General features: G+C 43.2%; 1 protein-coding gene across 3 annotated transcripts; it reads left to right on the top strand.

The window, feature by feature from the left end:
• Nucleotides 1-100: 100 nt before the first annotated feature.
• stambpl1 (STAM binding protein-like 1) lies at nt 101-15,699 on the top strand. Of its 3 annotated transcripts, none has more exons than XM_030339697.1 (13): nt 101-303; nt 524-580; nt 2,912-3,053; nt 5,505-5,722; nt 6,993-7,068; nt 7,461-7,556; nt 8,430-8,648; nt 9,206-9,356; nt 9,987-10,111; nt 10,876-11,013; nt 12,697-12,809; nt 13,068-13,167; nt 13,273-15,699. In XM_030339697.1, the coding sequence occupies exons 3-13, from the start codon at nt 3,027-3,029 to the stop codon at nt 13,327-13,329; spliced, it is 1,320 nt and encodes a 439-aa protein (XP_030195557.1). In that variant the 5' UTR covers nt 101-303; nt 524-580; nt 2,912-3,026; the 3' UTR covers nt 13,330-15,699. The 3 variants fall into 3 exon arrangements, with proteins under 3 accessions (XP_030195557.1, XP_030195558.1, XP_030195559.1); XM_030339698.1 differs by having other exon boundaries at nt 130-364; XM_030339699.1 differs by lacking the exons at nt 101-303; nt 524-580; nt 2,912-3,053 and adding an exon at nt 3,060-4,043.
• The last annotated feature ends 1,948 nt before the right edge of the window (nt 15,700-17,647 follow it).

The raw sequence follows: 17,647 nt of genomic DNA, 5'->3' as shown, positions 1-17,647 counted from the left end.
TGGGATTGTGGTCCACAGCATAGTCCCATTGTTAGTAGGGTCGCCAACCCCCCGCCACCCCCATATCTGTTTGTACATCATTTCCATTCGCCCATTCATATTCGAGTCGGCCTACGGTAGGGGTTCAAAAGGGGCAGTTCGTTTGCTACTTCCCATCACTAATGTAAGTCAGCGAGTTGAACCAACCTTCCCTGCCAGCGGACAGAGCTCGGCGGCCACCAGCATTCACTCTGTGGCGAGGGTTCATCCTTCTCTGTCTCTGGCACTTTCCGAAGCCACAGCTTTCCAGACATTTCATCGCCGGTAAACGAATTGGGATTTACATCGCTGCACGTCTGGTTGATCGCACATGGATTTTTTTTAGGTATCGCATTTGTTGTGATCGCCAGCAACAGAGTGGATCTGTGGATGACTAAATAGGTATTGTGACATTTATGCTCACGGTCTCCTATGTCTCTCGTCCCCTCTGTCTCTCTCCCCCCTCTCTCCATATCTCTACCCCTATCCTCTCTCCCACTCCTAGCATGTGTCCCATGTGGCAGCGCCGATTCCTCCCAGGTTTCGAGTTGTGAACCAAATGGTAAGTGAACGCACGTTTTTTTATCCTCCATATTCATGATTACATCATGTATTATACTTGAATAGCGACGAGGTGAGACAGGGGTGAACGACGGCCAGTGTTGTTTATTTCCAAAACCCCACGGTCGTGTTCGTCCTGTGGTGTACTTTCACTGGGGAAACGTGTTTAGAAAGAAAATGAATGACGACACGCGTCGCGATGGCCAAATCTTTTGAAAACCTCTGGCAGAGCAGGTGGCAGTGCGCAGGTGCATGAATGTTGAAGAGCAACATTGAACTGATTCATTATTCAAGGCATACTACAAAGAAATATCGTGTAGCCGTCGGGTAGGCCTAGCTATAGTATTTTTATCTGATATGTATTAGTCCGTCGACGTTGCGTTTCAGTGTGCTGGAGGACGACTTTGCCCTTCTGTCCCTCGTTTCGTTCCACTTTCCCCATCCTTCATTAAGCCCAAACTCTTTCGGCATTCTCGGCATTTCTGCTCTTTGCAGTTATGGAGGGTTTGGCTGGCTGACTGACTTTTCTGGTTGGCTGTCATTCAGAGAAACTGCCTACTTGCCTGCCCAGCTTTCTGACCTATTTATACGCTTTCCAACTTCTATACTAATATGCGAGAGTACCCACCCTCAATATTCTTTGATTAATCACAATTCTTAAAATGCTGTTAATTGAGGACAATTTAGGGCACATGTAATGAGCAGCATATTGTATAAATGAGTTATCCCAGTGTTATATCCGTCTGATGATGATTGAGGGTTTGTGGAGAGGAAGGAGAGAGACTGGGGGGGAGACAGAAAGAGAGGCTGCGATAGAGAAAGGGATAGGAACAGAGGGTGAGATGCCTAGAAAGATGGAGAGTATAGGAGAAGAGCTGCACCCAAGTTCAGTGAATCCAAATGAAAAATACTGCAAAAGACAATCTATTTTTCAATCGACCTCTTGTATTGCAAACTATTCTCTCTCTCTCTCTCTCTCTCTCTCTCTCTCTCTACTCTCTCTCTCTCTCTCTCTCTCTCTCTCTCTCTCTCTCTCTCTCTCTCTCTCTCTCTCTCTCTCTCTCTCTCTCTCTCTCTCTCTCTCTCTCTCTCTCTCTCTCTCTCTCTCTATGCAGTTGAAGGTTATTCCCTTAGCTGTATTGCCTTGAGACAAACATAAATGTCACCATATTAGTGTTCATTCATAATATAATAACCAATAATAAACCAAGAAAACGGACAAAAGACAACTAATAATGAATGGAGATATGGAACAAATAAATGTTAATTAATAAATTGTTCTAAACGTTTCTCTCTGTCTCAGTGCTATTAGCCTCCTAAAACTAGTTGCCATGGCAATATAACCTGGCATTTTGAAATGGCATATTTTGATTTAATACATTTTAAATATCATTAATTAATTAGTGTTTTTATTTACAAATCATACTCTTATTTTAGAGAAGCCTTGATCAAAGGAGACAGGAAGATAATCCATCATCACACATTGCAATTATATTTTGTGAAGGTTGGATTGTATTGGATATCAATTCCTTCCGTCCGATAGGCGCGGGATAAAAGTATCCTAACCAATGGGAGCACTACAGGAAGCTGCTTAGTGTAAACTAAACTCAGCAGAAATATGGTGGCAGCTTTAGTATTTTGGACCGTGTTTACCTTTCAGTTGAAATCACCCTTAAATTCTCTCCTTTTCTCTCTTTTTATGCAAGTGTATGAGTCACTTGTCAACAGCCTGTTACTGGTTGTTATGCCAACAATTAAATGGATTCAAGGTCGTTGAGGTATGCTGTTTGGTTAAGTTAGTTGAGAATGTACTTCAGCCAGATAATGTTCAGTGACAGTTGATAAACCTGTTTTAACCTCAAACCTCTGGGGCCGTATAATCCTAAGTTAAGATAGGGAGAAGTGTAAGATAAGATTTTCAATTTAGGACGTTTCTGTAACACGGATCCCGACCTCTAGGTAGTTAGGCTTCAGTCTTCATTATTCACAGCAATTTGGATAGATGGAATTTTGCTTTAATTACAAGAAGGCAAAGGAAATAAGGTTTCCCGTTTACGGGAGTGAGAATTATATTGTGAGAGCGTTGCAAGAGAATAAAGGAAAGAAAATCAGGCGTGTGAATCATCATTCACCGATCAAAACCAACTCGTCAGCCTTGATCGCTTTCTGTCTGTCCGTCTATAACTCAATGTTTTTAATCTCTCTCTCTCTCTCTCTCTCTCTCTCTCTCTCTCTCTCTCTCTCTCTCTCTCTCTCTCTCTCTCTCTCTCTCTCTCTCTCTCTCTCTCTCTCTCTCTCTCTCTCTCTCTCTCTCTCTCTCTCATCCTTGCAGTGAAGCATCATGGGAAAAGGCAGATGGACACCCCGGCTGTGTACAGACCAGAGGCTGTGACACGCTCGCACACTCACAAACACACACACGCACACTCACACACCCAGGGTTGACCATGGAGGGCTTCAGTTTCAAGACATTGGTGAGTGTGTTCTGTGGGAGTATGATGGCCATACTTCTCTTCATCTGTTTGTCACAGTTTAGCCACACAAGAGCTCCACTCTGAGTCACAGCTCTGGAAAAACACACAACAAACGGTAACATGATAAAAGACAACTCCACACTAACAACACTAACACAACAGTTACACAATAGTAACACAACAGTAACGCAACCCAACTCAACAAAAAGTGCAGTTACACAACACAACAGTAACACAACACAAACAACAGTTACACAACACAACTGTAACGCATCACAAAAGTAACACAAAACCACCATGCCACACACAAAGCAGGCTATCCATTTTCCCAGTGTCTATGTATGGCTTTCTTCAGATACACAGGCTGTAATTAAGCAACATTTTCCTGTTTTGCTTTGCTCTAGGCATCGTCTTTAGTGTGAGCTGGTACTGACTGCATATCTAAGTATCTCTGGCCACCCATGGCTTCACCAGTATGGTCTGTGAGGCAGATCTGCAGCTCAATAGATTCAGACAGCATAATGGACATTATATCTGTCAAGACTTTTGAACGAGTAAATGTAGGGGTGAGAAACTGAGGCAAAGTTTAAGGAGAGAAAGTTTAAGGAGTAAGAAGTGTTTTGCAGATATCAAAGTTATCGCTTCCCCTTTTCAAGCCAAAGGTTGCGTTACGTTAATGCTAGAATGTTTTGTGTGTGTGTGTGTGTGTGTGTGTGTGTGTGTGTGTGTGTGTGTGTTTCTTTGTGTGTGAGTGTGAGTGCATGCACGGTCTTCTGTGTCTGTGACTTGTTAGCACCTTGACATCTATGTATCCACCTGTCAACTCTCCTTCAATTTATCTTTCCTCAAACCTCTTATACCCTCCCCCTTTTCACCCCTCTATCCTTCCATCCATTCATTCACTGCCGCCCCTTTACATCTCGACCATTTCTGCATTCATCTCATTCTCTCCATCCTGACGAGATGAGATGTGAGAGGAGGAGGGGGTGGGTGAGCGGATCTCTCCTTTTTGTCCCCTTCTCCTTCTGAATAGAAGACAGGAGACACACACACACACACACACACACACACACACACACACACACACACACACACACACACACACACACACACACACACACACACACACACACACACACACACACAGTGAGCGAGGGGAACAGAGGAGTAGTCATCTCCTAGTGAAGACGGACAGGCAGAGCTTTTAACAGAGTGGTCCAGTCACAGCTGAGCTACAGCCCAGCACACCTTTTTCAAAGCTAACATCCAGCTGCTCTCTTTGCACATATGAATCATCGTAGTATTACTTAGAAAGCAACTACACCCTGAGCAGCAGATATGAGTTGTGTTGCCACAGTTCAAAAATGTAATTCTTGCACCATTTGCTTGGTTCTGATAGAAGCATAGAAGGGCTCTCTTTTATGGTCTTTATTGTATACAATCACCAATCTATTAATGTTGTAGTTTTATGTAGGGATATTTATTTGTTTATTAAGTTAGTAATTTGAAATGGATACGGTTATTATTACATAAACTGGTTACGGTTGGTGATCAAGAGGGACAAAAACCCAAGCAGAACCTTCATGGGCGTGTCACTTCCTGTTAGTAATTCTCATTCTAATGCTGTTTTATAAACACACCCCTCAACAATGAATTATGTTATATTAAGAAGGTTAAGGGTTGAGTATGGCTTTACACATACTACACAGACTAGATGCTACGAATTGTGTGGTACTGTAGTGTCCATAGTTTGACTTCTACATTATTTTGCTAGAAATCATCCAATGTTTTCTTCTATACAATCTGCATATATCTTTTGGACATACTACCAAATACCATTCTCTGCTATTCCCTACTATTTAGTATGCTGTTTCAGATGCACTCTTGGACTTGACACGACCATGTAAGCGCACTGATAGTGGTTGCCAAGCAACAACTGCTAACGATACATCTATGCCAACAAGTGTGATAGTGGCGACAGCAGAAACTCTACCAACTTAAATGGAATTTTGATTTTAGAGTGTGATCCAGCTCATGCTGGTTTGGAGTGGTTGGGAGTTTACCACTGCCGATCTTAACCATGATCACACGTGTTCTGATCCATCCTCCAGGCAGCCGCTTCGTCCAGACATACAGCCATCCATTCATCCATCCATACAGACAGACATATTTTGACTTTCCTGATTTCATGCACTCACGCAACCGTCCGTGTATATTACAGTGTGCATGTATCCATCCATCTAGCCATTCATCGTCATGATCATTCCTCCTCCTTCATCCATTCATCTATTTATTCTTAAATTCAGACAACCACCCATCCATGTGTGTACATCAGTCCATCTTCCTCCACCCGCCCACCCGCCCACCAACCCAACAGTCCTCCACCCTCCTCCCCCACCCCCACCCCCTGTTCCTGATGGTCCGGTCCCCCCCCTCCCTCCCCCCCTACAGAAGAAGCTGGCTGCGGAGCCGGACTACACGGACGTGTCCCTGAGCGCGGTGGAGCGCGTGCGGGCGCTCACCAAGATGGGCTGCAGCGTGGAGATCAACGAGGACATCACGCCGCGGCGCTACCTCCGCTCGGGGGTGGAGATGGAGCGCATGGCGGCGGTGTACCTGGAGGAGGGCAGCCTGGAGAACGCCTACGTCCTCTACAACAAGTTCATCACGTAAGGCGCCGCCAAAGCCGCCGCGCAGAGACCAGTGATAGGAGGATGAGTGGCGGTGATTTTTTATCATAATACTGATGAGGATAATGCTGATGTTAATAATGGAGATACTCATAATACTGATGAGGATAATGGGGATGTCATTAATGGAGATAATCAAAGTAGGGATCAGGAAAATAGTGAGGATAATCATGATATTCAAGGTGCTGCAGGTATGATTTAAGGGTTTTAAGGAGAGCGAGAGCAGAAGGGCGTGGAGGAGGAACGCATGTAAGACGAAGGAGTGAGATTTAAGGAGTGAGTACCGACAATGGTTCACACCCTACCATGTTTCTAAAGACTAGCGGTTTGAAGCTCAATTTATTTTGGTGGTCAGAGGTGGGAAAACAAATCGTGCATGGGGAAATCAAGGACAGAATCCCAGGAGGGATTCAAACTCCATAAAGAGCTCCAGAGAGACGTAGAGGTCTATTGAACCAGGCTACTAGGTTTAGATTCAGCCACCTTGGTGCAGGTTTATCCAAGGCCAAGGTGAAGCAAGAGCTCAATCGAAGCGTACAATCAATATCAAGCACCAATATACTTACTGGCTGATCAACACTGTTGTTATCTCTGTTTATGTCGTATGTTAGTGTGATGTCGCTCTAACTTCCTCATGCTGTGATTCTCTCACTGTGTAACAAAAGAGACAGAATTAAGCCACCCACCACTTGTGGTCACACCTCTTCCTGAGACGAATTGAAAGCCTGAAGTGCGCTTCATTTTAGAGTGCATGAACCCCATGAGTGATTGCCGTTTGTGTGGTGGTTTTGTGAGCACTGTAATGTTGCCTTGTTCAACTCTTAACACAATCAGTGGTTATTCACCAAATTTGTTGGCACAGGTTTTCTTATGCACACAGCTCTACTATTAGGCACTTTTTCTGTTATTAATCCTGTGGAGATGTAGAAAAAGGATTGATTTAATGACACAAGAACATACCAACAACCGCAAAATAAACACAGTTGTAGACATAGTATGCAAACACATATGTACACAGTGAACAGCGACATGAACTCAATACATCTAGATGAATGACTGAAGTTGCTAAATGCCGTTATTATTCATTAATTCATAAGTTAGTTTTTTCATTCATCAAATCATTGAGAATTATTGATCAGATGTGTGTGTGTGTGTGTGTGTGTGTGTGTGTGTGTGTGTGTGTGTGTGTGTGTGTGTGTGTGTGTGTGTGTGTGTGTGTGTGTGTGTGTGTGTGTGTGTGTGTGTGTAGGTTGTTTGTCGAGAAACTTCCCAGCCATAGGGACTACCATCAGTGTAGTGTTCCAGAGAAACAGCTCATCATGAAGGTAAGAGTTGACTAATGTGATGTCCACCTAGTGCTCACTTTTCACACAATGCCTTGCAAAGTATCTTTTGTACAAAAGAAAAGTGCCCTATCCACTACTGCTGGATACATTGATTATGTTTCCCACCAGAGCAATTGATTGTCAAGAAGGCAGGGAGGGAGAAAACTGGCTCAACTGCAATTACGTTTCAATGTTACCTGTGCATTAAACATAGCTGTAGTTGTTTTAGTAATATAGAATACAATTGTGATATTTTTATTACCAATCAACCCTAGTATTTATTCTCCTGTCTTTTTTTCTGTCATCTCTCTCTCTCTCTCTCTCTCTCTCTCTCTCTCTCTCTCTCTCTCTCTCTCTCTCTCTCTCTCTAACGCGCACACACACACACACAGAAACTTCAGGACGTGGCGTTTCCCCGTAAGGACGAGCTGAAGAAGCTGCTCCACGAGAAGTACAACAAGGAGCACACAGAGCACCTGAGAGCCCAGGTGTGTGGGCGATGCCCCCGTCTACGCGCTGCGTGTGTATGTGGATGTTTGGGTGGGCCATACCATGGGTACTAGGACTCCCATCGTCCCATGGACGAACCAGACAGCAGCCTTCCATTAGTTCATGAATGCTGTCCATTGGCTGGATCTGTGTGTGAGATAAGCAGATTAGTCAGGTGTCTAAATCTCTCGCCAAGCAGACGGAGCGAACAGAGGTGTTGTTGTTGTTGTTGATTTGCTGTTAAAGCCCTAATGGGAATTATTCAGTGGAACGGTGTCCACATGGTGAGTGTTTTAATAGTAATTGAGTGCATTGTTGTAATGGAGAGATACATATCGGTAGATAGGGGAGTGATGTGATATATACTGGGGACTCTATTATGATCCTTCTGTGTGAGTTTCTTTGAGTAGTAGAAAAGAGCTGTAGCAAATATAAATTAAATCCCATCATTATTATTATTATTCATTATTCTTATGGAGGTGTGCGGCTGTGATTTAGGTACTGGTGTGTTTAAGGCTCCATCAAATCAAGTGTACTTCTTAAGCTGTATCGGTGTGTATGTTGTTTATATTTGGTGCCTTATTGTAGGTTTGCATTTGTGCCACGTCCCTTTCGTGTTTGTGCGTGTTTCATCATTGTTTCCCATTGGGTATTAATGCACAACGTTTACATGTTGCAATTTAGTTTTGATTTGGAGAGAGTTATAGGAAGTTTTTGGTAAAGACAATTTAATTATAATTCTGCCAGACAAAGATATCTGTTCCCTTGCGAGATTATTCATTGCAACTCATTGGATATTTTCCCATTATTTCCCCATGTCCTTCATTGAGATGAACTCATTTTGCCATGAACCCCCCCCTCTCCTCTCCCAGAGCCAGTCAGTGGTGGTGGACGGGCGTGTCCAGCACCCACCTCCACACCTCTCCTTCTTGGACAGGGAGAGACATCGGCTCTCCCTATTGGAGGAGGAGAAACAGAGGGTAGCCTCGCTCAGGCGAATGCAGATAGAATCAGAACAGTTCCGCTTCTTTGAGGACCAACTACGACGGCAGGAATTAGCCAATCGGAAAGGAGAGGAGTTGGAGCAGAAGGTATACATTAAATATTCTAGCTAACTGTATTATTTATGTCTCAGATGGACCCACCAGCGCAAAAACGTGAAAGTGCACTTTAGAGTAACTACTTTGATTTTGTATTACTATTAAGTAATTTAGCTGACACTTAAAGAACACAGATACATGCCAATTCTGAGTGGGTATTGGACATTTGTGCTGGAATCCAGTACCTTTTGACTGGGACTCTCCCCAGCTACTCTCCATAACGTTACCAGTACATTATCCTGCCCCTTATTTATTTACAGACAAGTCCAAACTTGAAATAAACACTTGTCTGATTGATACACCACGTTCATGAGTCAATAGATTTAAAATCAAATTATTTCCTGTCTAGCCAACGGAGGACGGATCTACTGCTTCCCGTCTTGTTAGTTTCTTTGGTGGCCCGACAGAGCTGCCCGGTTAATTTATTTGAATGAATTAACGTAATGAATCTCTCTCTCCTTCTCTCTCTCTCCTTCTCTCTCTCTCTCTCGCTCTCTATCTCTCGCTCTCTCTCGCTTGCTCTCTCTCGCTCTCTTTCTACTTTCCAGACCGAGCATAAAGTGCCTGAAGTGACTGACGGTTCCTGCCTGTCCAGGCAGCCAATCAAAAACAATGTGCGCGCCCAGGGGGCTGACCCCAACAGGAATAAATCGGCTGTGCATGTTAGTAGGCCAGCTGCCTCTCTCACTGGAGCACAGAGTGAGTATTAACTCACTCACTCACACACACTTACAACCAAAAAGCTAAATACAAGCTTGCTTACACATCCATTTGTTAGTTCCAGTAACAACAAGTGTTTGAGTATCCAATGCATTATGCTGTATTGTATTGAATGTACCTGCAATCCTGTAGCATATCCTGTATTGACTCAGTGTGTCATTACCTGTGTAACAAACCTTATCATATTGGTTCCCTTATCCTTTTTTGTTGTTAGCCTGATCGTTCGCCGCTTTATGGTCAAGCAGAAGTAATTGTTATCAACAGTATATTGTATTCCTAGCCAGCTAGTTGATTGCAGGGCAGTGCATAACACTGCCAGCAGCTTTCCTCAATGTAGTGACTAGTTCATATTGTTTTCAGAAAGTGTTTGCTCCAGGGTCCATTCTCATCTCTATACCCCAGAAAGGTCACGTCTCTCTCTCTCTCTCTCTCTCTCTCTCTCTCTCTCTCTCTCTCTCTCTCTCTCTCTCTCTCTCTCTCTCTCTCTCTCTCTCTCTCTTTCTCTCTCTCTCTCTCTCTCTCTCTCTCTCTCTCTCTCTCTCTCTCTCTCTCTCTCTCTCTCTCTCTCTCTCTCTCTCTCTCTCTCACTGACTCTCACTGACTCTCCAGCCCAGCGTATTGAAGGTTTGAGGAGAGTTGCTATTCCCAGAGACCTGACGTATCGCTTCCTGTTATTGGCCGACTCCAATACGGCTAGGGGGATCGAGACCTGTGGAGTGCTCTGTGGAAAACTGGTAACAACCAGCTTACTTACTGGCTAAAAGACTATCCAACTGATTGACTCACCAACACACTCTGTGGCACGCCAACAAATCAACAAATTAAAAAGATTCAGAAATAACGATTGCAAAAGGTAAGATAGCTAGTACCTCCTTACGGCCGACCGCCGTTTTGGTTTAGACTAAATTCAAGAATTTTATTACGAGAGATTGGCGAGATTTTCGGTTTTGAAAATCGGGACAGTTTTTTTTTTTTATCTATCGTTAGGTGTGTGGTCTCTAATCCATCATAACTGGCTAGCAAAATTACCAGTGAACAAGAGTAGCTAATCCAATAGCGAACAGAACAAGCAAACAAACAAGTCAACTGAAAATATATGCTAGCAAACAGGCCCCATAATAACAATATTAACTGAATTATTGTTTCATTTTTGGTCTGAATCATAATATCCTTTCAGTTTAAAAAATGTCAATATTGTACGTGTTAGCAACTCCATCTACTCTTTTTAAATGTCTGGGATGTGAATAGGTTGAAAAATAAGCCCTTGACAAGCCCATTATCTGTAATGAATTCTGAAGCCCTTTTTTTAGCTCATTATAAGCATTCCTTTCATGGTGACAAACCATTGCACGCAATATGAGCCCTGATATTTTGACTCTATTTATACTGAAATTTATACTGTTTCGACTTTAGGATTAGAAATACTCCACGGTTTCACTCTACCGGAACACTAAAACCTCCCTCTCTTCTCCCTCCCTCCCTCCCTCACTCCCTCCAGACCCAGAATGAGTTCCTGCTGACCCATGTGGTGGTTCCTAAGCAGTCCGCCGGGCCAGACTTCTGTGACATGGAGAACGTGGAGGAACTGTTCAGCTTCCAGGACCACCACAACCTGCTAACGCTGGGCTGGATACATGTATGGACACGCACACATACACACACACACACACACACACACACACACACACGCTGGTGCACGCACAGAGAACATGCATTACACAGAGCAAGGACACACAGACACACAGACACACAGACACACACACACACACACACACACACACACACACACACACACACACACACATAGTGACCTCCATTGTAATATGGATATTATCCTATCACCATGGAAACCAAACCCTCATATTTCCATATTTTCACAGTGCATAGAGAGAGAGAGAGAGAGAGAGAGAGAGAGAGAGAGAGAGAGAGAGAGAGAGAGAGAGAGAGAGAGAGAGAGAGAGAGAGAGAGAGAGAGCAAAAGTGGAGTCAGTAGAGGAATGGAGGACTAAAATATTAGTCACATGCTGGGTGTGTGTGCATGTTCTCAAATAATAGGCTAACACTTAGCAGTAGAGGGTTTTGGTGTGAGGATGGCTGGTAACTTTGGCAGAAATATATTCTAAATATGATGAAGCCGAAAAACCTTGTTTCTTTTCTTACAAATGTTGTGTATTTGTATTGTTTTGGGTGACAGAGTATATTGTCTTATTCCGGTTCTGCTTTTTTAGCCTGGGATGTGTGCTGATATTTGACACGAGCGCGGCTATTGTTGCCCTCCTACCTGCTTGTTATTGTCTCTCTGGGCTTTGTAATCGATCTGTTGTCTCTGTAAATACTGCTAGAACACAGCCACGAGGTCAAAAGAAGGTTCGCTGTATTACATTTACATCTGGTCATCCAGCAGGAGCTTTCAAGTGGTATATTAACCTCTGTTAAGCTCCGTGTATCAAAGCAAGCTTATTTGCATTGCCTTTAAGCACAGTTCCAGCCTCAATGGGCTTCACAGGACAACAATAGACCACAGCCCTAAGTCTTTCATAGATTTGTGAAACACTTAACGTTATATATATATCCATATATGTACAGGTATATATTTAGGGGCCAAAATGTATATTTAGTTGCAATATATATATATATTAATTATTTGCAAACATTACTCAATCAACCCGAAAGTCAGCTTCAGAAGGAAGCAGAATGCACATGCACATAGAGACCACCCTCCTGCACATGTGTGCAAAAATGTGTGTCGATGGCTCCAAAAATGAGCTCACAGCGCCAATTTGAAAATTTGTAAAAAATGCTAGGCTAAGCGCTAATGCTCAATTTTCATCACAAGTCTGCGTAAGTTGGAGGCAAGAACTTGAAACTTGCCAGGAACATAGAGGACCCTTCCCTTAACATGTGTACATCATTTGTGTGTCTCTCTATTTACGTCAATGTGGCGTGCGTATGTGTGCGTGAGCCTTTGCATGCTTTGGTGTGAGTGTGGTTGATGTAGTGTATTGGTACAGCGTTTGTCCCTACTACCTTGGGATGCCTGTTCGATTCCAACCTCCACCAAGTCTTTTGTGAGACATGGCATGAAAAGAACAAGGTTTACCGTGCAAAACCCATGATTGACTCTAAAGGGCGGCCGCTGGGATGGGCGGTGCGTGGGATCCTGTGAATACCTCTGAGACTGATTGCAGTCCCAAAATACATCTTGATTGTATGAAAATGCCTCGGTGGCACTCCTTTGTACAGTCATCCTATCATTAGTTCAACAAACAACTTTGGTGATCAGACTCCCTCAAATGATTGTTTCCCTCCCTGGCTCCAGACCCACCCCACCCAGACAGCGTTCCTGTCCAGTGTGGACCTCCACACACACTGCTCCTACCAGCTCATGCTGCCTGAGGCCATCGCCATTGTGTGTGCACCCAAACACAACGAGTAAGTCCCCCCTCGTCACGGACACCCTCCAGCGAACGCACACTCGTGGCGGTCTCCCGGGTGTTTGTGTGTAATAGATGTACACTGAGTCTGAGCGTGGGTGTCTCCTAGCTCTCGCTGCCTCTCTCTGGGTCCTTTGGCCGCAGGAGGAACATGTGATGACTGTGATTTACCGCTTTCTTATGCTGGAACATGTTTCCTTTGTAGATTGAAATCTGTTTCTCACTCTTTCTCCGTCTCGCTTCTTCTCTTTCTCAGTACGGGTGTTTTTAAGCTGACCAGCCCGGGCATGGCCGAGGTGTCGGCCTGCAGACTGAAAGGGTTTCACCCTCACTCTAAAGAGCCGGTTCTGTTTACCGTAAGTGCACGTGTACATCGTTCATTTTTTGGACTGTTGCCTTTATCTTTATGTGGCTTTTTGTCTCTTCTTGTTGAATCGATTTTGTTCTTTTTCTGCCTCCAGATCTGTAAACATGTGGTCGTGAGGGATTCAAAAATTAGCGTGCTGGACCTCAGGTGACAAACAGAGGGCGCTGTTTCTCCACCTACACACATCCTATTTTTACAGTGTTGTTTACTTGAGGCTTTTATTAATATTTATTTATCTCTTTTTTTTTTACTGTGAATTGGAAATGCTTGGCTTTATTGTGTGACCAATGTGCTAATCAAGCGCCAGAACGTGTTGGAAGTATCTTGGCTGTGAGAAGTGGTGAAAAAATAATACGCTTTTGTCGTTGCTAAAATTAAGCATTTGACAAATTGAGCAGTGCATTTGAGGATTGCTGAGGAGATGACTTCAGTCGGATTAAGGTGAAGAGTTTTCTTTAGGTGACTGAGGGTAGTTTTAACAAAATAGAGAGGGAAATGTGAATTAACAATTCTATTCTTTTGTATTGCTTATTCTATCAAACGTGTATCTGGTGGATCTCAGGCCAAAAGGGTACCTCAGCATACACGTCCGGGCGATTTATAAAACGTCGTCTAATGGTGTTACAACCAACGAGGCGGGAAAAAGCCACGAAGGCCCAGCGACGAAAGACGCTTGCGGCCATCCGACGTTCCTCGTATACCTGCGCTTGTAGAACGCCATTTCCTTTACGGCCAGGGTTAGTGCTCACATGTTTGTCGTTCATGCGTTTAAGCCACAGAATGCAAGCCGTATGCTGTATTGCCATAGTTCACCTAAAGTGAGCTTTATCATTCTTATTTTTATGTTGCAGTGGAACTTGGAGGGGGGTTCTGTGATATGTGCTTTTTTATAAAACAACTCTAAACAGTGACCTTGTGTCCGCTATCTCAGAGTCAGTTAACATTGATAACTAATGAACAATAACAAGCTACATTCACACTCCCAACATTATTTGACGCAACAGACAAAAAAATTCCTTACCGTATAACCTCTGCTAGCTCCTTAATAACCTTTAGCTGACTCCACTAAGTTGCTATGGATCAAATAATTTCTGCAATGACTGAATGGTAGCAAACACTGATCACATTTGTTACTATTTATTTTTCAATATTAACTAATACTTTCCAATAATAAATACTGAGAAGATATACACCTTATTTGCGGGACCAAACCCTGAATCTGTACAACCCACAATGCTTTGCAGCACCTGGTCGAGGTCATCTGTGCTGTGTCTGAACCGCTTCCCTGGTTTAAGCTGTCCTTTTTCCCGTGCGATGGTAAAAAGAGCTGAGGCAGAACGTGAGGGCAGTGAACCTGACTACCTCAACCAACCATGTGTAGAGTTGCGCCCCAGGCTTTCCCTCACAGTTTAGTATCATAGCTGGGTTTTGTTTTATAAGTGCAGTCGGGAGTGCCCTTTATAGCTTGAAAAAAAATCTAGTTTTGACAGTAATCGTTTTGTCTTTGAGTGGGCAGTGTGACGTGAGAGAGAGGACCGCAGTGATGCAGTACGTGTACTTTTTTTTTTTAAAGGGATTACTCTTCCTCCCTTAAACATGGATCAATGGTTCCATATTAGTCTATACTCCAGCTCGTACCTTCTGGCAATATAACGCCTTTTATGTTCTTCTCGCTAGTTTCAAAGGTACTCAAAGTGCAAAAATGTGGACATTTGCTTGGAAGGCATTCTTTTAACTCCCATTGAAATTGGCAGAAATCATACCAGGTGGCATAATTGGCTGTTGTTTGAATGGAAAGCGCTCTGGCACCATTAGGAACAAATCGGCAAAAGGTGATAACTCGATCATAACTAAAGGCCTGGCCTAGAAACACTTGCCAACCAGCCGAGACACAGTCAGATGGTATTTTTAGTTTGATTTATTTTGATCTGTAATGAGATTTTAGTAGGGCTGCATGGAATCCACTTTTTACATGAGTGATGATTGTATTCCTAAACTAAAAACCATTGCCAATACAGGACAGGGCCGTCACCATCACAGGATAATGTAGTGGCTAGGGCGTTCTGGCGGTTCTGGGTTCGATCCCGGGTATAGAACAAGTGGGCTGAACAGCTCCATCAGAATACACCGTAAATTTGTTTGGAAGAAAGCACCTCCTTAATAACATAAAAGTTTTAAAGGAAAGATTAGCATTGTCTCTTCAGATCACATTTTTATAGAATTTGCTTTCGGGGTGTTTTTTGTTGTTGTAATATCTGTTTGGTTTACTGTGATGGAAAATGTTAAAATGTTTGTCTCTGGAGTAGCAGTGGCCTATTTGAATGTTTTACAGTTTACTTTTGCATTTGAATTTGAAATTTATTGTGATCTTGTTTCAAAGATCAGGAGTTATATTGTTTACTGAGTTGGTGCAAAGAGAGAATTGTGCAGAACATGCGTGCGCCAGTGTAATTCAATTAAATAAACCAGTTGGACTCCATCATGTATTAAAAAAAAATAAAAGTCCAAATGGAGCCCTGGATAATAGTGCCTTCTTGTGAAACCAACCAAGATAACAGTTCATAACCAAATCGATTACACCATGCCTGTTTTTGTTTTAATCCGGAATTTGAATTGACTAGTGCGTTTTTAGTCGTATCTTTTAAGACACTATATGATTATCATCATTCGTGCTCACTGTGGTAAATATAATAATGTTTAGAATTTAATGTTTAGAATTTAAGAGAAACCTATGATTCCTGCCTTACCTCCATTCAACTAATTCCACTATTAGTGGCGTTCTCCCTAAGGTGGAGTAGTCAAGGACAGTTGTAACGCAACCTCATATTCAACAAGATTATGAAAAAATGGATCTTGTTAAAGTGTAATAATTCATCGTTATGATTCATCACTTGTTATAACGACAATCTAGCGATTGGAATATTTATCATCTTCATTTGGCAGCTTGACCTTATTGACGTGCCCGACTATGTGGAAACAAATTAACGATTTAATAACATGAAAGGGTCTTGACTTGGTGTACCATGCCTTTTTCTTATTATTATCAGTAGTGTGGGATGCTTTCTATGTGACGAATTTGGCAGTTTGAGGCGAAGCAATAAGGGCCAAAGCTGCTTGGGGTTACACCTTACCCAAAACGTAACTGTGTGTCTGAGGTTATTTACTAAAATTGGAATACACTAGCCACAGGCATGTACTCAACGTTTAGCTCCACGTTTAGACCTGTGATCCAGGTTCACACCATGCATACAGTCCAAACCACATGGGGAACACCTTGCGGACTCATACGGCGATTTCAGGTTTCTGAAGTGTTAGCTCCAGCATGCTAAAGCCACAGTCCGTCTGTCCCGCCGTGTCCCTCTGCAGTGCCAGTCTGGACCTGTGTTTGTGTCCCGCTTTAGCCAGGTAAACAGTGTTATCCGTTGGGTCTGACGGCTGACTGACACACCTGGGCCCACACTGCTCTTTTTCACTGCCAGTTTGTTCAAAAAAATCTAATAAAATCGATAAAACCTGAAAAAAATGGCGTTGAGAGTTTCACTTCACATGATGTTCTTGCGAATGGTTCAAAAATTTAAAGAGGAAGAACCACAGTCTTAAAGGTCCCATGGCATGCTTTATGGATGCTTTGATATAGATATTAGTGGGCCCCTAACACAGTATTTGAAGACGTTCCTGAAGTTCAGCCGTGGTGCAGAAATACAGCCACTATGAGCCAGTCGCACATTGAGCTTTCCCCAAACGCTCCATTTCGGGGTTTGTAGCTTTAGTGCAAATGAGGAGGAGCGAGGCGGGTCAAGGAGGAGGGTGGGGGTGTGGCCCTGAGCAGCTTGCGGCCACGGAACCATGGAGAAGGGTCCAGCTGCAGGCTTGGGCGTTTCCGTCATGACACAAGAACGCCCTTTAGGCGTTCCTGGTAGCGTTTCATCGACCAATCACGAGGTGTTTCGAAAGGCATACTGCAAAGCACAGTCGCAAGGCATACTATGCTTTCCTTCCTTAATGGCAATTTTACCTCTCTCATTAGATTTAGCAATCATGGAGCCCCCACTTGGCTAACGTTAGTTCTATGCTACCCGTACTTGAAACTGCTGTGAAAATCGAACTAGCGTATTTTTCGGATGTTGACAGCCGTGCGAAGAAGAAGGGGTTCGGTGTTGACAGTGAAGGTTAGGCCGGTTTATAGCAGAGTTTCCGTTGTCGGTTATTACCGGTCAATGACTGGAAAAAAATTAGGAGGACCGACAATTCTAAATGTCCCAGGTCAGAATGACCAGTGGCGACTGGTCATTAGGGGCAAGTCCCTACTCTCACAAGAAAAAAATCAAAGAAAATGAAAAGGAAAAAAAAGAAATAAATAAAGAATAGAATAAATATATATTTTTAATATATTATCTCCCCAGAATGTACTATAAAATAATAAGTTCGGCGCTTTTATTTAATTTTTAGTCGACCCTGGCTTGCTTCTG

The sequence above is a fragment of the Gadus morhua genome, chromosome 18 (assembly GCF_902167405.1).
Source record: "Gadus morhua chromosome 18, gadMor3.0, whole genome shotgun sequence".
In the NCBI taxonomy this organism is placed as follows: Eukaryota; Metazoa; Chordata; class Actinopteri; order Gadiformes; family Gadidae; genus Gadus; species Gadus morhua.
The sequence above is the reverse complement of the archived record's forward strand: the minus strand, read 5'-3'. Positions and strand labels throughout refer to the sequence as shown.

Excerpts from the sequence above, each read along its gene's own strand:
- stambpl1 (XM_030339697.1), top strand. The coding sequence starts at position 3,027 with ATGGAGGGCTTCAGTTTCAAGACATTG. Across the intron at positions 11,014-12,696 it reads TAACGCTGGGCTGGATACAT|ACCCACCCCACCCAGACAGC; the intron begins GTATGGACACGC and ends CCCTGGCTCCAG. Across the intron at positions 13,168-13,272 it reads AAGAGCCGGTTCTGTTTACC|ATCTGTAAACATGTGGTCGT; the intron begins GTAAGTGCACGT and ends TTCTGCCTCCAG.